The sequence below is a fragment of the Harpia harpyja genome, chromosome 20 (genome assembly GCF_026419915.1).
Source record: "Harpia harpyja isolate bHarHar1 chromosome 20, bHarHar1 primary haplotype, whole genome shotgun sequence".
Lineage (NCBI taxonomy): Eukaryota > Metazoa > Chordata > Aves > Accipitriformes > Accipitridae > Harpia > Harpia harpyja.
The window spans coordinates 21,844,046-21,865,130 of NC_068959.1; the positions used below are offsets into that span (position 1 = coordinate 21,844,046).

At 51.0% G+C, this 21,085-nt stretch overlaps 1 protein-coding gene across 7 annotated transcripts in view; it reads left to right on the forward strand.

Moving 5' to 3' along the window:
- Positions 1-21,085, forward strand: part of PSD2 (pleckstrin and Sec7 domain containing 2) — an 89,190-nt gene that overhangs the window by 26,272 nt on the left and 41,833 nt on the right. For 5 of the 7 annotated variants that reach the window (XM_052816570.1, XM_052816571.1, XM_052816577.1 and 2 more), the window contains 2 exons: positions 14,793-14,904; positions 16,629-17,210. In XM_052816570.1, coding sequence (XP_052672530.1) covers positions 16,690-17,210 — 521 coding nt within the window. In that variant the 5' untranslated portion in view covers positions 14,793-14,904; positions 16,629-16,689. The remainder of the gene's footprint in view (positions 1-14,792; positions 14,905-16,628; positions 17,211-21,085) is intronic. The other 2 variants (XM_052816573.1, XM_052816572.1) reach the window with 1 other exon arrangement.

Sequence of the window (21,085 nt, forward strand, 5' to 3'; positions counted from 1 at the left end):
CTAGGCAGCGAGCCGGTCACAGACACAGCAGTAGAAACAGGGTGTCCCTGGCCCACGTCTGGCCTGATTCCCTGAACCATGATGGGGTGTGGGGGCTGCTGGGCTGAGAGACCCCCAGCCATCCCCCTGCCTGGACTTTGGAGTGCTGGGCTGCGCTGGGCTGAGATGAGCTGGGCTGGGCTGAGGGTCCCAAGCCTGAAGGCTTGACTCTGCTTGTCTGTGGTGTCCTTTGCTCTCCAGCCCTGCCTGCTCGGCACAGCTGTGAGCCCCTGCTGAGGTGTGTGCTGGTGGAGCTGGGGGTGGTGGGGCTCCGGTCACCTGCAGAAGAGCCGTTACTACCAAGAGACTCTTTCTGCAGCCCCCCCATGTCATGGTGACCTGCAACTCTGCGCCTTCCCACTCTGAGAAATGAAGCCTCCTCTCTCCCAAACCTGCTGCCCCTACTTGTCATTAAACCTGCAGGCTTGTCAGCCTCCCTGTGCCCCCCAGCCAAGGAGCCTGGCAGGAGCTGGGGCACACAGCCACTCTCATCTGGGACATCTTAAGCCCAGCAGTGCAGGAGAGGAGAGCTTGCAACTGTCTTTCAAAATAAAAAAACATCCCACCTACCTGTCAGTCCAGCCCTTGGTTTTAGGCTCCAGATAATTAGAAGTTATTTTGAAAGGATTAAAGCAGGTAATGAGCAGTCTTAATACTCAGCTCGTCCAGTGTTACTGGCAGTATTTCTGAGGTGCTCAGAAGCACCTGTCTGCAAGGCGCTGAAAGCCTCTGCTAATAATTTGTTAACCCTTTATAGACTATTTACAAATGTGCTTTATAATAAAGCATGACCTTTCCATTTGCACCCCTCCTCCTCTCCTCTGTTGGGTAGTCCTTTCTGTTGGCTGCTCCTCAAAGGCAGCTGCCAGCCCCCCGAGCAGCATCCATGCCCACTGCAGTGCTTTCCAGTGTCCACGCTGTGCACAGCACCTGAGTACTGTGCAAGGGTGTTTGATGCGTGTACAACTAGGACCTGCCTCTGGCACAGCACCTCACAGTGTGAGGCATGGGACACTAGGATGGGCGTTATCTCTCACCCCCAGATCGTAAGACTGTCTTAAAAAAGCAAGAGATTTTTATCCCAAACTTTGGGAGCTGCCTGCTTTTGTCACTTTGAGCTCTGGTATTCTCCAGGCTTCCTCCACAGTCTTTTCATTTTTGCATGCAAGAAGGGGTATTCAGATGTGGCTTCAGAAAGCTTGGAATTCCCATGTGCACCTGGTGTGAGAATTGTGATAACGTCAAGGGGAGGTGACTCTGCATTGCCTGCTGGGAGTGTTGGACCAGACCTGCCTGGGGACCAGGAGCAGAGTAACAACCCCAGGTGAAACGCAGGAGACTTGGATGTGCAGTATCACAGCAAAATCACAGCATGATAGCAACACCTAAAATGCAGAAGTGATACTATTACTGCCATCAGACCAAGAGGGAAGGAAGGTGGCCACAAAATTATAGCAGCTCCTGGCAGATGTAGGGAATGATCCTCTAGCAGAAACCTGTGCTTTAATGACCTAGATGGTTTTTGTAAGCACAAGCAGAATGGTAGGGAATCCACTGCTCTCCAGATAACAGCAAACTGTAAGGAGTGCACCTTGGTGACACTGTCCTTTTAATTTTTCATGCTATAAAAATCAGATTCCTAGTCTCAGACATACGATGTGCAGTTTGCACAGTTTTCTCAGACTGCATGCTCCCACAGCAAGCCTAACTGCCACTCCTCTTGTGCCACTATGTCATTGGGTCATCTGATGAACGAGGCTGAACGGCATTCATCTCCTGAACCTTTATTTCATCTTTACAATGCACTTATTTCTGGCAGGCCTCTCTGGCCTCTCTGTGCATCAGTGAAGATTCAGTCCAGGATGTAATTCATCAGTTCCCAAAATCATTGTCTGATGCCTAGATGTAATGATGTCTAAGGAGCAGAAGAAAAGCCCTGAGAACTCTGTACTTTAAAAAAGCCCACTAAGAGACAAAACAACCTGCTGGAGTCTGGTGTGGGAACTATCCTGTAGCCTGGTCACAAGATCTAGTGTAGGACGTCTTGCGCATTGGGAGATTGGGAGAGCCTCTGGGTCCCAGAGCTGGTATAGTTAAAATAGTGCACTGTCCTGATGCAATTACATCACCCTGATGATGCTTTTTGCTCTTCTTATAATTCCCTTGAGGAGAAGAAACAACTCTGTCTCTATAAAACACTTTTACATCACTGTAGGTGCCTGTTAGAGCTATACTCCTTCATCAGGAAAATCACAGTCCTATTGGCATGGTTATCCAGCACATCCATTAAGGGCAGATCAAGCCTCTGCACAGGAGCTGCAAAATGGCTCCATTGGGTTTTCAGTAGTACTTTCTGGATAACTTGCCTAGTTTTCAAAACAAGTCAGCTTCAACATTTCATGCCGCTCAAAGACATCCATGATTAGGGGAGCCAGTTCTGGTCGTGTCGGAAAGTGATGTTCCTGGGGGCTGTCACTCCCAGGGTCCTCACGACAGCAGCTGTTCCAAAACAGAGAAACTCAGAAAATCTCACTGATTCTTTCTGAAGCACCTGTTTTCTCAAAATGAAAACACAGCAATGCAAGCTGGATCTGCTTTGAACAGTCTGTGGGAAGAAAAAAGAAGACTTGCAGGTTTCAGGAAGGTGTGTTCCTTACTCATTAGTTGCACTGTGAAAGCAGAAGCCTGTCTGTGGAGAGCTGCATACAGAGGAAGTGTTTGCAGCCTAAACATGGTCAGCAGTGCTGGGCAGGAAGCTCGTTTTCTAAAAGTAGGTGTCTGCAACATAAACATCAGCAGCTGGGATTGCTGTCCCAGGCTATGGAGCTCTAGCCAGTGAACACCAGAGTGCATTTTTCTGTAACACAGACTTCCAATACAGATCAGATGCAGTCTTTCTGCTGACTCTGAAGAGCGCCTGGGGGCTGGGCTCAGCTGGAGATGTCTACATTTGGGTGACATGAGTCCCACTCAAAGTGCTTTCCCATGTGTTCAGGCAAGTTCTGGTATAGTCAAATTCTGACTAGCATCTCCTGTTGCCATGTTAAAGATAATGATAACTTAACCACATCCTAACAGATCAGTGAAATCCTGCTTTTCTTTTAGTGGCTCCATCACAGTCTCTAAGTTCTGGAACTAAATATGCAATTATCTTTTCAGTCATTTCATTGACTCTCAGCACCCTGCAGACTGCAGTCTGGGACACTGAGCTAGACAGGCAGCACATTACTACATAGGTGTGATGGACCAACTGAAAATGTAGGTGGGCCCCAAATCTTTCTTCTTGAGTGAAAGATCCCAGGAGAAAAGAGGGAGGGTGGTCGTGCTACCTGCAGAACATACACCTTTGCCAGCAAACAGTATGAGCGTGACTCCTCCAACATGGAAGAATGATGAACTGTCAGTGCCTCCTTGGTGCTCTACAGCCAATAGAGAGAAGTTCAGTGATTGTTTGCCTTTGGAAGAGGAGGATTTACTTAACCCACACTTCCTTTGTAGGAATGTTTCCCAGAGTTTTGAAAGGGAAGGTGGAATTTTGGGGCTAAACCAAATTAAAAATGGCCTGCTGCAGAACTAGTGAGCTTATAGGTGGAGTATTCACTAGGTAAAGGGCTGATGTTCATGTCCTAGTCTGAGAGGAGATGATTTTCCTAGAGCATTGTCTTGTCTGATCCCCTGTAACTTTTTCCAGTTTGTCTCCCAAATGTCTTGATTTGGTCCTGACAACATATTAAAGTCCCTTCATATTAGATCTTATTTTCTCAGGCTGCTCCTTGCAGGACCTCTGGGCAAACATCTTTATGCCTAAGCGGAGCTGCTGACCTCAGTGGAAATGCCACGTTTCATGCTCTGACGCCCTGTAATGTTAGGCAGTGAATTTTCAGCCCTGTTGGCTGTCAGTAAATCTTGGCCAAGTCTGTGTTCTCAAGCCAAATAAGTGCATCTCAGTCTGATTTGGGTGAGGGAGCTGTTCTTCCTTTCCTTCACAGGGATGAAAATAGAAAATCACCACTGGTGTGAAAGTTACCCAACTGTTTCCCTCACAGATGGGCTTGGTTGTCTCACCTTAGGTCCAAAGTGGAGACTAGTTGATGGCATTTTAGGCTTTGCTTGCTGAAGTCATTTGGAGGGCTTAGTCCTATCTGGACAATCTTCTGGCCAACAGTCTTTTCTAGACTCGATGCCTTCTGGGCCTGAACATCTTCAGAAGTCAAGATATGTCCTACCTAGTCATGGATGCCTTGGTACCAATGCTTTTGGCTTGGAGGCCAGCTGGAAACGCAAGTTGGCCAGGTTGACGTGGTGACACTCAGTAGCATCCAAGAGTCTTGAACCAGTTGTTTGTCTACATGGGAGTCTCAAGCACATGGGGACCAATGTGCCGTGCTGCTGTGGCCTGGAGAGTGCAGAGCAGTGTTGACAAGAGGAAAGCACGCCTGATTGATAGAGCAGGGATAGCCCTTTAGAGGCCAGGGCTGAGTCTCTGCTGGATGAAACAAGGACTGTTCGTCTCTGCCAAGGGAGCCTAGTTACCCTTTAAGAAGAGACTGAAGGTCATTCCTTTTTCTCTGGAGATGATCCAGGATGGAAAGGCAGACCTTTTGAGATGTCTGTAGATGTATATAATGACATCCCCAATGCTTGCTGTTCTCTTCCTCGAAGGAGGATCCTTAGGAAAAGCAGTTACAGCTCTTGTTGACTTTTATGGAAGGTAACCCTGGTCGCAGGGAAAGATGGGTTTTAATGAATTCAATTACAATGTTGCACAGAACTGAGTGGAAAGGCCCCATAAACAGCCTGTTTTTACAATAAAACCTATGGACAACCAGGACAGAAGCCCAGTTTACAGCCACCTGAACTATAAAGCTCCCCCTCAAGAGAAGGTGAGCACCAGAGCAAATAGGCAGAGGTAAGGATGGAGCCAGCTCTGAGGGGAGCTAAGAAACCCTGCTGTTCACAGCCAAAGAGGGATAAGGTTTGTCTGGAATTACCCTTTGAAAACTCCTAACTTGAACAACATGCACTGATTATAAGCTGTTTGTTCTGCACTAACACAGGGTTTGAGCCACTAGGGACCCACCTCCTGCCCTGACAGGCACCCTGCCCTCAAACTCTTTTCTGAGCTGCAGGAGCTGCCTGAAGATGGGGTGCCAGGGCACAGAAAGCCTCTGCCCCCTTTCCCCTGCCTTTGCTCCCATGCCAGGGAAGGCGTGGTAGGGATCCTTGCACACATGGGAGTCTTTTGGTGTCCCTGTGACCTGCCTTTACAGCTTCAGGATTTACATCTGCGCCACAGGCTCCTGGCCTTGAGCTCCTACAGCAAACCACCACCTTGGCCAGATCCACTTAGTGGGGAGCATCGCCTTGGGGAGGCAGGAACGACAGCCCCATGGGAGCTGCCCTTCTTGTCCTTCCCCCAGGATGCAGTAAAAATTTCCCCTCCTTTGCTGTTCCCTCTCAGGTAGCTCCTGCTGCTCTCTGAGCCACAGGAGGATTCGTGTGAATCGCAGCAGTTTTCTGTAGGTGGAGCCTGCAGGGAACCCTGCAAGCTCTCCAAGGGGGTCAAGGCTTGCTTCTGCAGGAGTGGGGATCGAAGGGTCAGACAGACCCTGCTGGCAGCTCTGTCACTGATAGAACCTTTCTCCTCCCATAGTCCAACCTGGAAGCCCTGGATGTGGTTTTAAAGGAGCCTATTCCAGGAAGATTACAGATGCAACATGCTGTCTAGAATACAGGGATGTTCAGGTCCATGTTCATCAGCCTCCTGGACCTTACGTCTCAAGCTTACGCTTCTCCTGGGGAATGCATAAGTTCACCATCCCTATGTTTTGGCCCATTTTTTTTTGTGGAAGCTTAAGCAACTCCTACCACCTCAACAAGATGTAAAGTGATGGTGCAGTGCAGGCTTTCACCCCCATAGGCTTGAGACTGTGACTCTGTTTCCCCTGTGAAAAGTACAGTCAGGTTTGCATGATGCATGCACAGGGCTAGAGGAAGACTCAGTGCACAAAGTGCTGTGTAGCCAAGGTGTCAGTACAAAGAAAGGAACATGTGAAAAATACTAAGTATATTTTTTTATTTCCCCCCTTTGAGTAACTGCAAAAGAGTGCAAGCAGGAAAGTTGTTAAGGATTTTAAGACTCAGGTTTATTTTTTCTGTAAGCAAAAAACTGCCATTGTTTCCCCAAGATGAAGTTTTGCAGGAGTCGTTTGAATCTGAGTGTGTTCTAATAGCTCTGGGGACTCTAATAAAAATTCAAAATAAGGAGCTGTAAGATTTAGCGTCAAGAAAAAGTATGTTCCATGCACAGTGATTTCTGATTACCCAAAGGCTCTTTTTTTAGCATGTAGCTAGTTTATTTTAGTCTGTGGGATGGTTTATCCATGGCCTCTTTTCTACATTGGAAGTGAAGGATATAGGACCTGCAGTTTAAACTGTCAGTGATGGATGGAAACCACTGGGACAGCATATTGGCCATGAGCAATGAGCATCAGTACCCCAGGGGCTCTGTAAAGCATAACACTAGCATCAGTGAGTGCTCATATTTCCTTGTTGAGCCACGTTTTCTTTCAGCCCAGGTGAGTGCTGGCATGCAGTGGCACCCAGGCAGGAGAACTGGCACCCTGGCTCTAGCACGGGCACGCTGGCCCTGGTGACTCGCACAGGGGGCTCCTTGAAGCCTGGTCTGGGGCTCCCACAGCACTGCACTGACCCTTGTCCACCCGAAGTTCCTCCCAGACAGCAAGTCTTGGGGATGTGAGTTGGAGCGGAGAGTACACAGACCTGACCCCCATGGTGGGTGTCCAGTTCCTCCCCGTCTGGAGTGCATCTCTCACTCCTTCCAGCCCTCCCCTCCCAGGGTACAGAGCTTTGCTCTTCTACCCGGTTTCCAGGAGCAAGAGAGCTACAAGGTTGAATGATTTGCCTTGTCTCAGAAAGGCTGTTGCAAAGCAGGGAACTGAAGGATGGGATGGGTTTCTCAAGTCAAGCCAAGACTGTAACCGAAACTGCCAGGATCCTTCTTAGACTACCCCAGGCCGATGGATTCTATCCATATCTTCAGAGGGAAGGGCATCTCCATGCACCCATGGACACTGGAAGGGGACACAGCCCCACCTGAACCAGGACATGGTGTGGGCTATGAGCAGTTGTACACATCAGCTGTTAGTTATAACACACGATGGGTAAGTAGTCACAGATGCTCTCCACTACATGTTGGAGGACCTTTTCTGGTGGGTCCAGCAGGTGCTGGGAGCACAGGGAAGGGCTTCATAGAATAGTGTAAAAGGTAGTATGGTCAGAGGAACAGTAAGGGGAGAAAAGAGAGTGGGAAAGTACTGCATCCCTCAAGCTCTGCCCACTTTCCTCTTTATCCTGCCTTGGAGTAGCACCTTTGAAATAATCAGTGTCTGCCTGAGACCCTAGCCCAGCCCTGCTCCTGAGACCCTACTCTTCAGCAGAGATGTTACAGGTGAGTCAGAGCTCGGTGTCATCTGGGAGGGACTCATGTGCTGCACAGAGGGTGCTGTACAGAACAGTTTGGTGCTGTATAAATCTTTGGTGTGCCCACATCTTGAGTTCACTATGCCGTGCTGCTTTGCCCATCTCCAGACTGTAATAGAAGTAACAGAGTTAGAAAAAAATCCAAAGAAAGGTAGTCAAAATGCTCAAGGGGGTGGAGAAGCTGTCTTATGAGAACAGGCTAAGAAGGCAGGGACTACAATCTGGAGAGGAGAGGCTGAGAGGTGATATGACTGAGGTCTTCAAATCATATAAAAACAAATCTCCAGCCCATGGGAGAAATAAATGAGGATTTTCACAACAAGAATGGTAAAAGGTTTTTATTTTCAGCTGTCTTGAAAGGGCAGAGGTTAAAGCAGAGACGTAAGAGGGAGGAGACATACTTCAAAAGGAAGAACCATGGCTATGATCTCTCCATCTCTCTGTAGGTTTGCCTCCTCAAAGAAACATCGTTGTGCCCGTGCACACACCCTCCGCCCAGGGTAATGTGTTGCACCTGCATTTTGTAAATTCATTGATGAGTTGGGTCATAATAGCATATCTGTTCCTGTTCACCAGCCACATTATGGATGAGATCAACAGCGTGTAGATCAAATAGCCATACAGTGCATTTTGCTCCTGCTCAAAGGGGGTGGGAACTCAGAGTATGTGGTTTATCACAGCAGAGGATGTTACTATAGGCATTTTAGCCCAAGGAGTTCAAGGGCTCACTCCAACAAGTGACCAAGGGAATTTTTAAGCTCTTATAAAACCCAAGACAGATGCTCAGAAACACAGATTCGGCTCATTAGTGTTTCCCTCTCTAAGAAAAGCAGAAGGCAATCGTAGCAGGCTGGCTGTAAGGCAGACGGGGATGAGGCCCAGCTGTAGCTGCATGAGTCAGTGGTGTCTGCGTGTCTGCGTGGCAGTTTGTGTCAAGGAAAAGGGCCAAGCAGGAAACATCTGCCTGTCACATCTTTCTGAATTCTGCTGAAGAACTCTTCCCGCCATGAAAGCTGCCACCTGAAATTGCTTTTCACTCTTGCAAAAAGAAGATGGAAGGTGTCTTTCAGAAACCAACATCTTGAGAAATCTGTAGCTGCTTTGCAATGGCCTGGAACGGGATCCTGGGGCACAAAGAGTGCCACAGAGGTCTGCATTTCATGGTGGTCAGCAAACGAGGTATGAGGGCGGTACATCCTGCCCTGAGGATGAAAATAACTTAGAAAGAGCAGGAATAAGGGTTCCTGACCTGGTTGTCTGAGTGTGTGGGACTGGGGGTTGCTCAGACAATGGAGATCCTGAGATGCTTCTAGTTGGGTATGCTGTATTCACATTACACTGAGCAAATCCCATCCTGCGAGGTTTTCTCAGGCTGAAGAAGCTGTCCCCCAGCCTCTGCCTGCAGGACCATGAGGCAGAACTAAGCCTGGGCTGGAGTAACCCCAGGCATTGGTATGGGCTGAGGACTGACTGCTGCAGTAGCTGCTCTGCTGAAATTCACCATGTCAGCAGCATGCAATGAAGGTCAAGTGCATACAGGGCTGTGTTAGCAAGGGCACAGCCAGCAGCTTCAGGCAAGAGAGTCTTCCCCTCTGTCCAGGGCTTGTGCGACCACAGCTGGACTCCATGTCTGGTATTGGACCTCCAAGTACAAGAAAGAAATATACAAACTGAAGCTGGACATAGGATTACATGTGCCTCCAGGTGTCAGCGTGGGTTCACGAGGCCAAAGGGCTGCTGAGTGGCAGCACAGACATCTTCTCTCCCTTCATGACAGCCTTCACCTCAGTGCACCAGGAGAAAATGTGGGCCAAGGTGCTGCTGTGTCCCCCAGCCTGCTTTGAGCCCACTCACAAGAACTGGCTTGTCCCTGTTAGCACCAGGACCTGGGCAAGGGCTACAACACCCCTTCTTGGCACTGCCTCCACCTTAGATCTGGCTGAGCATGGTGATGTTCTGGGTGACGCCGCCTTCTACAATTTTGCTGAAAGACCCAGAAGGGTCAGTCCTGCTCTGCCCTGCATCTTCTGAACTTACAGGGTGCACACAAGCAGGTGCAAGGTCCCAGCACCCTCCTTGCTGGGATTTGCACCCCAGCATATCCCAGAGCAGGGCAGCCTACCTTGCCACCCCTTTCCCTTCCTGGCATCCTCCCCTGCCCCCCGTTTTCTGATCTTGACTCTGAGGTTGTCAGATGAGCACAGGATCTGCTCACTTTCTCCTTCACCTCCAGCACCATGGGAGCCACATCAGAATGCACCCTTCTCCTCTGTGTCATCCCTGTGCCTCCTGCTCACCCCCTGACATCCTTGCAGTGCCAGGGTGAGAACGGAGCCCTCATGAAGGAGCTGCTGCCCCATCTCCACCAAGCCCAACAGAATGGGATGTGGAGCAGCAAGGCAAAGCAAGGCTGCAGCACGAAGCAGCCCAGCTCAGCGTGAGCTTGAGGAAAAGCTCGTGCTCGACTAAGCAGCAAGATTCTTCTCCAAGCTTTCCTGTGTCGCAGCAGCCAAGCGGTTACACAAAACTGAAGTGGGAGCCTTTCCAGTTCCTAACGCAGGGAAGAAAATTAAAAATAAATCATTTCCCACCAGCCATTCAGCTTTAACAAAAGCTGGGAGACTTCCAGAGCCAGTCCCTGAAAGAGCTGCTGTGTGGTTTCCAACCCCTCACACAATCAGGGCAAACTTTACTGCATCTCTGCCCAGCCTCTTCGGGACTGGTGCTTTCCTGCAGTGGATGCCAGCCCAGCTTTGCTGGCCCCACTGCAGATCCAGCCATCATCCCAAAGTAAGTGACAGGGCATTTCTGCTCTCCTTCCTCCCCTAACGAGCCCTGCCCTGTCTCTTCATGGTCCAGGGGCCGTTCAGGGCCCCAGGGGCAGAGCAGGGCTGGAGCAGGGATTTGGTGGCTGTCCTGCATTGCTATCCTGTGGCACTGGGCACATGACAGTGGTGGGCTGGTGTTGCCAGGATTCTGATAAATGAAGCTAATAGCAGTTGGCTTGCTTGGATCTGGCCTGCAAGAAAGGACAGCATCAGAGGGCCACAGGGGATGGGATCCTCGGTACCTTCTGCCTCTCTCGCATCTTGCGGTGGAAGCACCAAGCCCAAGCGCTAGGGAGGAGATGGAAAAGCTATGGTTAGCACTGGATCATGGATGCCTTGGCTTCCCTTACCCTTTCCTACAGCAGTAATAGCCTCTTTCCAGCGTGCATCATGTTCTTCTGCTTATGTGGCCCTTACAGAGATAGGCTGGTCCAAATCGTGGAACTGCAGCTTAACAATTGTCTACAACTCAGCAGAGCCACAGTAGTCATCGGTGTGAACAGTCCTGGCTGGGACATATGCCAGGTCATTCCCTCTTCTTGCCAGACCCTTCTTTTGTATGCTAACCCATGTTACATTTGCAGGAGGCTGGGAGCAGTAGACATGTAAGGGATGCCCACCATACCCACAGGACCTAGGGAAGCAGCAGTCACTTGAGAGGATGCCTGAGCCTGCAGAAAGGGCAAGACTTACGGTTGTATGAAAATCTGCTGGTGGGAACCCAGATATCACCTTCCAGCCCTTACCTGTGCTGGAGAATGCTTTGCAAAGCAGAAACAAAAAGAAACAAGCAGGGACATGGGGAGGGGAATATCAGCCTGCAGTCCAACTCAGCCTCCTGTCTGCAAGGCTGTACTGCTTTGGGGCAATGGAAAGGAGCCCCAGAAGGGGACCTCTGAATACCAGCTCCAGCTCCCCCCCCATCCTTGCCCCAGTGCTGCAGTGTGACTTCTCCCAACGGCCTGGTTGAAGCTGTGGCTGCTTTGAGCCAGAGGCTGAACTGCACTTTGGTGCTTTCTCAGAACTGACAGAAGGGTGTTGAGAGTCTGTCTTCGGATTCTGTCCAGCATTGGTAACCTTCCAGCTATTTGCTGGAGGCAGATGTGGACAGTTGCAACCAGCTACTCCACCCTCGGCTGTCTTCCTTCGAGTCCAAGTTGTGGCATCACAGCCTGCCTCCTCTTCCCTTTGCTGATGTACCTACCCCACACAGCTGGAGAATGTAGCAGTTCACAGATGAGCCCTACCACATATGGATGTCTCATTGGGTTGTAGAGTGGGAGAGACCCTGTGCAGCTAATGTGGGACAAGCTGGCTGGGCTGCATGGTTGAGTGTGGCAGGAGTCAGTTGCGTGACTTCAATACAAGGCATCACTATGAGCAGCTGGGAACGGAGCCGTGGCACATTACAACCCAACCTCCCAGTTCCTCTGGAGCTTCTGGGAAGCCTCAGCCACGCGTAACCTGGGTATGCTTCAAGTGACTGTCACCACAAGCATAAATCATGTAGCTAGTGACTTTTTGGGTGATTTGTCATGGGATGATAAACACTCAGCTTGCCTGCAGACTTCAGGTGCACATGACAGCCTCCATCCATGTGTGCAATGGAGTATGGATCCAACACGAGACATGCAAGTCTCAAAGGGGTCAGGAGACTGCGAGAGGCCTGGATGTCTCCTCGTGGCTCTGCTCAGACAGGTACGCTGGAAGCTGGGAGCTGATGGTCTTCCTGGCTCAGCAATAGTCTGTGCATGCATCCTCCCAGGGCTTCCCCAGTGCCTGTTCTCCAGAAGGAACCCAGGCCAAGGAAAAGCATGCCTAAGGGTTTAACTATTGACTCCTCAGCCCTTTTTCCAGACCATAAATGTCCCAGTTAGACTTCACAGAGGGTAAAACAGAGCATAATGCGGTAGTTTATATGTAATAACAAAAATGTTAATTTTTTTAATATTAATAAGTTGGTTGAAGTTAGGAGGGATGGATGGGACATCACACTTACTAAGGTTTGCCAACATTTCTTACACAGGCCCATCTCCTAACCGCATTTAGCTTCCTGTTTTCTGGTTGCATATAGCTGTGCCAAGCTTTAGCTATTGGACTGGCTTGGGTGGGGTGTCTGGTTCCTACTGGAGTTTTTGGATGGATGGCAGGGAGGTGGGGAATTTCAGCCCAAAGTCTTTGGCTGATTTTAAAATTGGACTTGAAAAAGCCACATTATTCGTCTTATGTTAAGAAAAGGCCAGCAAAGCTTTGCTAGAAAGGTTCCTCCAAAGATTTGAGCATTGGCTCTGTGTTGCATGTCTGTATTATGCCTTCACTATGGGAAAGTCAAAATTTGTCCCATGTTAGGTTTTCAGTATTACTCGAGATTACAGTGTGGTCATGCTCAGAGTCCTGGTAGTTTTGCAGGTAAACTCCTTGAAGATGCTGCATTGGTTTGGCCCTGCTGGTGGTGCATGGGAAGACCAAGTGCCTGGGACTGATTTTCTGTCCTGGATTTGGTAGGACAGAGATTTGCAAGTCTTTCCTCTTCATTTGGGATGGCAGAAAAATAAGCTAGAGGAGGCTTGGCCCACATGTGTGAACCTGAGGACTGTCCCAGAGGCTTGTGTTGACCTCCTGTTGTGGTTTCAGCCCAGCCGGTAACAAAGCACCATGAGCTGCTCACTCACTCCCCCCACCCCTGGTGGAATGAGGAGAAAATATAAAGGCAGGCTCACAGGTCGAGATAAGGACAGGGAGGGATCACTCCCCACTTACGGTCATGGGCAGAAGACAGGGTCAACTTGGGGAAGAAACAAAATCAATTTAATTTGCTACCAGTCAAACCAAACCAAGGCTATTGGGAAGTAAACCCCAACCCGAGAACAGCTTCCCTCCCGCCTCAGCCCCACTCCCGGTTCTCTCTCCCCAGGGGAGCAGGGGACGGGGGCTGGGGTCGGTTCCTCACCCCTGGTCTCTGCCGCTCCTTCCTCCTCAGGGGGAGGAGGACTCCGCGCTCGGCCCCTGCTCCGCCGTGGGGTCCGTCCCTCCCGCGGGAGGCAGCCCTTCACCCACTGCTCCAGCGCGGGTCCCTTCCACAGACAGGGCGCAGTCCTTCAGTCACAGACTGCCTCAGCCACAGAGGCGCGGCCATTTTGGGCGCCCTCCGCTCCCCCGCTCCCCTCCATGGGCTGGGGGGGACAGCCTGCCGCCTCACCGCGTCCTCCCCCGCTCCTCCTCCTTCCCTGACCTCGGTACCCGCAGAGGGGTTCCTCTCACGTCCCACTCCCCCGACTCACTGGGCGTTCCCCTTCCGAAAGCTGTTCTCCCACAGGTGTTACCGCCGTCGCGGAGGGGCTCGGCCTGGGCCAGCGGCGGGTCCGGCTCCCAGCCGGGGGAGCTTCCAGCAGCTTCTCCCAGGAGCCGGCCCTGCGGACCCTCCCCCGCTACCAAAACCCCACCGCACAAACCCAAAACACGTCCCTTGGGAAGGTCAGCTCCTGCGGGTGGGATTCAGGGCCACAGGAGGCTGATGTACCCGTGTCCCAGGAAGTCTAGGCTGGCCTTTCTCTTGTCAGGGAGAGGCAGGCTGGCTGAGAGAGAGGCCAAGGGCCCACGAGGGCAAGCCCAAGAGAGGGTGTAAGCAGAGTCCACAGAGCCTTGACACAGATATCTGCTGCCAAGCTCCTCCATGGGGTCTCTCCAGCCATTGGAAAGCAGCTGGCACATCTAGGGCCTGATCTACCCAGCTTGAGGTAGACCTCTAACAGCACACAGGCAATGGTGCCCTGTCTGTCTCCATCAACTCTATAGCAAGCCTGGCCTGCTAGCTCAGGCTGTTGTCTGTAGATGACGCACCATCTGTGGTGACCAGACATGCTTCTCCAGCCCGGGGCCACCTCGTGGAGAGGCGTCACTGTCTCTGCCAGTCTGCATTGTACAATACACTCTGCAAGGGAAATGTCATTACATCAATGATTTTGATAGTTCAGATTTGCTTACAATTGGCTCAAAGACTTCTAACCTGGCTCTTGGTTTGTTGGTGGGGCTGGGAAGGACTGTTGGGGGGGGGGTTCATCTGTAACACAGGGTGTCTCGATCTGTGGATCTGGTGGGTGAAATTGGACATTCAGTCTTCTGAAACCTGCAACCACATAGTCCCTTTGCTCTGCTTTAATTGGTCAGGGGGGACTTGATAAAGAAAGAAGTCAGAAGCCCTTTCTAAGGATTACTTCTACACTCAGCTGATGCACTGCTATGGTTGAAAACCAGGGAGGACCAGACTGTGCAGAGGGAAGACCATTTGCAGTGCTCTGCAAAGAACAGGCCATGGGGTGGGTCTGGGAAACAGTCTGATATGGAGCAGTGGCAGGGTAGCAGGAGATCAGTGGGGTTGTCCTCTCCGGCCTGGGTCTCACTTTCTCTGATCCCTTGTTACAGGCAGGGATCGTGCAGGGATCGGATACGCCTGGCTGTGCCTAGTACAATAGGTGCGGCGATGCTGCACACTCTGTGACAGCGGGGGATGCACACGGATGCACGTGGACAAGAGGTAAAACTGCCAGCATTGCCTCGAGGAGGGACCTGCCCCATCTCATGACTGTGGCACGTGCAGCCCTCAAGGAGTGTTTCTCCCCAAACCCATCCCATGCAGGGCTCTGAACTCCCCAGCCCACCGTATCTCCCAGCTGTGGGGAGCAGAACATGGAGAGCGGGCCAGATCCTGGGTCCAGGATTGCCTGGGCTGTGGGACTGGAGCAAACTCAGCTGGGGATTGGGGTTCCCCTCAGGGTCTGTCCTGCTCATCCAGCAGCTCAGCATGTACCCCTGTGGATCTGCCCGTACCCAGGCCATAGAGGGGTGTTTGGGGTAGAATCCCACCTCTCCCTTGCTCCTTGCCCAGATGCAGAGCAATCAGCAGCAGGGAGGAGGCTGCTGACATCTCCACAGGGTGAAGGGTTGTAAAAGCAGAGGCAGCTGCAGTCCAGCACCTCTTGTTACCAAGAACTAGTAGAACCCTGTACTAGCCAAGCAGTTAGTGATTTTACTGCTCACGAGAGCTGCAGCTCAGCAAGTCAGAGCACCCAGAGCCCATTACTGACCTCTGGGCAACCTCATGGCTTCTCAGAAGTGATGTATAACCCCTGGTTTACAGAGAGGGAAGCTGAGGCAGGGAGTTTAAATGATCTGCTTGAGATGCGAGTTAGGAACAGAATTAGGGGGAAAACCCAGGGGTCCCATCTGCCAGCTGTAATTGATTAGCCATGCTTCCTGTCCAGGTGAAGACAGATATTGTTTTAAAACAAAATCAGCTGTTATCATGGCTCAGCCTGAATGCCATACAGAAACTCCTGCTTCCAGAAGAGATAATTTTTGGTGGCACTGGGTTACAGCTACAGGCTTTACAATGGAAAAAAGCTTGCACGGCACTGTGGGGCTACAGCCCGTGGCTAAGGATGGTGCTTGTAAGACTTGCAAACTTTGCATGTTTGCCAATAAGGTGCCTTTTTATCAAAAAGCTACTTGTCTCATTTGGTGCAATACAGAGTCCTTCCCTTGCCCTACAGAGAAAACACCCCAGGGTATATTCAATAAGGACACTTTTGCTGGAGTCTTAGCTGGCAACTTATGACACCCTTCAGCAGTACTTGTGTGTCGGGGAAAGAGGAGTGTTACTCTGGCAGGCAAGAAGCTCTGCATAAACACAAAGTCAGCAGGGAAAATCACACAGGTTGGCACATCCCAGCTGCTTAGAAGTGTTAAAAAAAAAAACCAAAAACCCCACACCTATCTCCTATTTCCCCTATTTCTCCTATTTCTGGCCAGCAGGGAATACTTGGGAATAGCACCCTGGTAGCCAGCCTGGGAAAAGCAGCTGTGCTATGCTCCTGTCCCCAGCCCTGGGCAGCTGCCTGCCACAGCTGGGGCACCAAGAGCCTGTGTGGTATGGGTCCCCTGTGCTGGAGGCTGGGGCTGTCTGGGGGTTATGGGAGCAGCAGGAGAAAGCGGGTGCCTGGGCCCCTGATGGCTCAAGACCACAACGGCAGATTTTCCTCTCCGGATCTCACTGTGCTGAGTAACAAGCAGTAGTCTTTGCAAAAGCAGCAAACCCCAGTATGGTCCTTCCTTGCTTTTACAATGAGGGGTCGAGAGGGGTGGGGGGCATTTTCCTGTGCTCTGCTTCAAACTGCTGCCCTACTGAGCTGCTAATGACAAGCCCATGCCTTTCTGACAGCCCTCGCGGGCGCTCGTGACGTGGATTCTTTTCCGTTGTAGGTAGTACCGAGCCTGAGCTGAGCGCGGGGAGGGAGCCCGTAAGCGCTGGGACAAGCGGAATATGAGCGAGAACAGCCACTTTCCATGGTCTGCCGCAGATTGCTGTGAGCTGCATTCCTCGGGCTCGCAGCCGGCCGTGCTGGCCTGCAGCGATGGGGACGAGCAGCTCAGCCAGCCTCCGGAGTCTGCCAGCGGGAGAGCCAGCCCCCGGGTCGATGCTCAGCCCTCCCAAGGAGTGGAGGGGGAGCGCGGGGGCCAGGGGGATGAACATCTGGAAGCAACGACAGAGGCGGGCGAGAGGCAGGGTGAGCGGGGACCAGGGACGGGTGCCACCAGTGAGAGCAGCCGTGAGGATGGGCCAGCGCTGGCAAACGGCGTGGATGCAGAGCTGACCGTGGCGCGGGAGCAGACGCCGCTGCAGCAGCGGGACGGTGGTGTGCCCAGCCGAAGCAGTACGGATTCGGGGGAGAGGGGCTCCCCAAGCCAGGAGATACCTAGTGAGGCCCTCAGCAAGGAGCGGTGGCACAGCGTTCTGGGATCCTCAGAAGCTCTAAGTGCTGACGAGCCAGAAGAGCAGCTCGGGTGAGTGTGAAGCCTTTGTAACGTCGGCTCAGTGCTGGTTTACATGTGTTGTTTCTCAAGCCTCCTTGGTTCGAGTTACTCTGCTCCGTGTGTAACTCATCAGTTTAAAAAGCTGCAGCTGCTCTCATGGCTGACTGTGGCTTTTCACTCTTTTTCTCTCTGGGCTTCTCACACTGCTTTTCCCTGTTACAAATGCAGAAAAGCTGTGATTAGAGCCAGTGTCTGCCCACAGAGTCACTAAAGTGAAGGAGAAGCTTTAGGGATCTCAAGAGTGCTGGGTGCTGGTTGTGCTTACTTTGGGGGTGTCCTACATGCAAGTTGGAGATTCAGCTCAGCACTTATGGCAGAGTTACCAGAGATAATTTAGGACAAGTCGAACAGCCTGGGGATGATGGAGAGCTGGGCTGTCTGGGAGGCTGGTACGCCCTGGAAGTCCCTGGCAGCGTGGCTTGCTCTAGCAGTCCCTGGGCTAGCAGATTACAGCTTTGTATCCAAAGGACCATGCCATTAGTAAGAGAGGGCAAGGCACTGAGCTTTGCTCCCTGCTGCACCTGTGGCAGGTGTTACCAGTGCCTGGGTGGCACAGGAATAGCAGTGTGAGTTGAGATATGAGTGTCATCCTATTCTCAAGTGCCTGAGGCAAACCAGCACGTGTGCGATGCCCCTCAGTCTCTGTGTCCTCTGTACTGGCAGCCTGACTTCACAGGATAACCCTTCAGGCTGGGGGATGCTCACACCAGTGCAGTGTCCACAGCTGACTTCATGCCTCTGCAACTGCCTAGACCTCCCTGGGGTTCTGCAGGTTGAGGGCTGAGGGTAAATGACTGGTCACTGGGATGAGGCGGGGTGCTTCCTATGCCATTCCTGTGGGAGAAGTACGGATGCTTCCCTTTGCCACCAGAAATCATCCGGGGGTCCGTATTGTAGCCACCCGGGGTTGATGGCTGCTGTGAATTTTATGGCCCTGCCTACATACCTACCCCAGCACAGGAGAGATGCTGCAAGCAGGAGGGGGCTGGAGAAGAGCAGCAGAGGTTGTCACAGAGGAGTGTGGCCTTCTTAAGAGCAGAACGTATGAAAGGGACAGGGTGGCCAAGAGGGGCCTGTGAATCACCTCCCAGTTTTAGTCCAGTGCAGGCTTCAGGCTGCGCCGTTTGTTCAGAGCACTGTCTGGAGCGTAGGCAGGAGTGTCAGCAGAGCTGGGAAGCCACACAGCGTGTGGGCTGACAACAGGCGTCCATAATTCATTGCATCTCTAGTGTTGAACAGGCTCCCCTATAAAAAGCTGGTGGTTTTTTTTACCCGAGGCCCCCAGCAAGAAGGAGCAGCACTGTTTCAACATGCACTATTGAAAGTATCAAAGAGGAAGAGTGTCCAGCGCAGGCTGCTGATGTCCAGAGAGCTAGAGGAGTCTACCCGCAGGTAGGTCCCACAAGCCCTGTAAGCTATGCAGTCAGGTCTTGGATGTCTGCAAGTCTCTCAGGTTGCAAGGGAATCATATTTGCTTGGTATGTGGCTCCCTGGCAGGGATTGTGAGTTCAAGAGGAATCTAAGGGTGGTCAGTGAATGCTGCTACAATCACTGAAAGTGCAATTATTTTAAGGTACTAGGGCATGAATGGGGAGAAGTGGCAGGCTGAGGATTTGGGGATGATGCAACCTGACTGGGCTCTGCATGCACAGCTCATGATCTTATGCTCTAAACATATTCACTCGGATAGCAAATAAGTCTTTTGGGAAGCTGAATGCACAAGGGACAAGTCACACACTATATTCAAAGGCAGAAGGGCAGTTAGAAAACTTCAGGGACACAGCTGAACTCTGGGAAACTGCTTATTGCCTAGGGATTGGGTTAGCTCACTGTGTTTGAGCTCCTTAGTACTTTGACCACCTATCTTTAGACTAAACAGCAGAAACGTGGCTGGGACAAACACAGCATGGAGCTGGTTCTTTCCTGACCATAGCTGACCCTCTGGCTCTCCTAGATCAGTGTGGGTGAGGAGTAACAAACCTGACAGATGGACCAAGGCACTGGGAAGTCACTGTAATCCTGCATCAACTCTGAGTTTCCCCAGTTCTTTCTTTACTCCTGTTCGGTATGTTGCTGTTTCTGTTATGACCCATTCTGGATATAGGAGAACCTGAGGTTTCTCTGTCTCTGGCCTAATGTTTTACCGATGAGCAGTCAACTATTCGTTCCTGGGGAACAAATCACTTGTCATCATCCGCATGCTGGTTCTCATATGATGCACTTTGTCCCTGGATCTTAAAATACTTTACAAGAAGGGGTTGAGTCTTGCTCTTCCCACTGAACCAATGGGGAATTAAAGGGGAAAAAGTCAACCAAAGTCATCGACTCCATAGTGGAGCTGGAGAAAGAAACCACGATTGCCCCGCTAAAGGTAGGTTAGTGTGTTTATGCAGGAAGTGGTTGTTAAAAAAGTCAAGGAAATAAAGCCAAAGCTTTAGTGCTTGTGCTGCAGTTTGCATTAACTGAATCCCTTTTACCTCCTTTCTAGTTTATCCCTTGGCATCCATTGGCATGCCAATATACCATTTGTCAAAGCCCCATTTTCCTATCATTGTGGCTGTGTTGCTTAGAGGTCTTTCACCTTCCCAGAAGCCCCTGGTATTGGCCTTGCTGATCTCAGGGAGGTTGCAGCTCTGCAGTCAAACTGAGAGCTTCACCAGTGAACGATATTCTTTGCTTTCAGCCCCATGAACTCATGCAAAAAGGTCAAACTTTTTAACAGAGGAATCCCAACCTTTGGCTTGTAGACGCACTTAGTACCTGCAGGTTTGGGGCTGCTGCCTTTGCCCACACATTTTCTCCCATGGCAACATACAGCCATCAAGCAATTCAAATTCCCTTAAATAAAGTTTCAGAAAAACTTTGCAGAAAGTCTGCAGTGCATAGGCAAGAAAATCCTGATTTCCATCCTGTCCTTCTCCGACAGGACTCCCCACTCCACCAACACAGCAAACTAGGTTGTACTTTATTACAATTAATTAACCAGTGAGAATTGAAATGTAAACAACTCAGTGCATAAGAATCCAGTATGGTTCAGCTGCAATAATAACCAAGTGCATTGCTCTGCATGCCTTGCCGTAAGCAATAAAACAGCATTTCAGAGATGACTGGGAAAGGCAGCACAGGCAATTAGATACAGTGTTACTTCAATACGCTTACAAAACCTTGTGATTACAATGCAAATAAATATACAGCTCCTTATTTAAGTAAAGTGATTGCTTTCCCTGCTGTGTAATAAGTATGCAACACTTCTCTGTGGGGAGGTATGTTCATTCACATGAGCGAGGTCTTTCACTGTCTCCCACCTTAGCCTGGCTTTGTTTGAATTAGGTGCAGATGGTGCTCCTAGGCTGGTGTAAGCTGTAGAAAGTCTCTTTGTCCTCTGTCTTGTCTGGGACCACGCAAGGAGAGATGTGATTTGCCTGACTTGTTGGTGCCCACTGGCCCATCCAGGACCACGGCTCCTGCCCCAGTCCCTGCGTTCTGTCCCATGCAGCCTTTGCTGGGGCATTTGTAAGGACACAGACTTTCTCACTTTGTTGCCTGCTGTATGAGTTTGGGCTCAAGGAATAGGTAAAGGGCTGGAAAATACAAGCCCTGTGGTGTGAACAGTTAATGGAAATGATTCTGTTCAGTGGGGTGAGAGAGCGGGAGCTGTCTGCCTTGGGATTATGGCAATGCGGAGCCTGCTAAGTAATATCCAGGAGGTGCAGGGCTTGATGGCTCTTGAAGGGCTTGATGCCCAGGAGCACCCAGGAGAATACCTACAGGCACAGCTGCAGTGTACAACATCCCTGGAAACACATGCTGAGCACCAAACCTCATGGGGATGGACCAGGGCATGC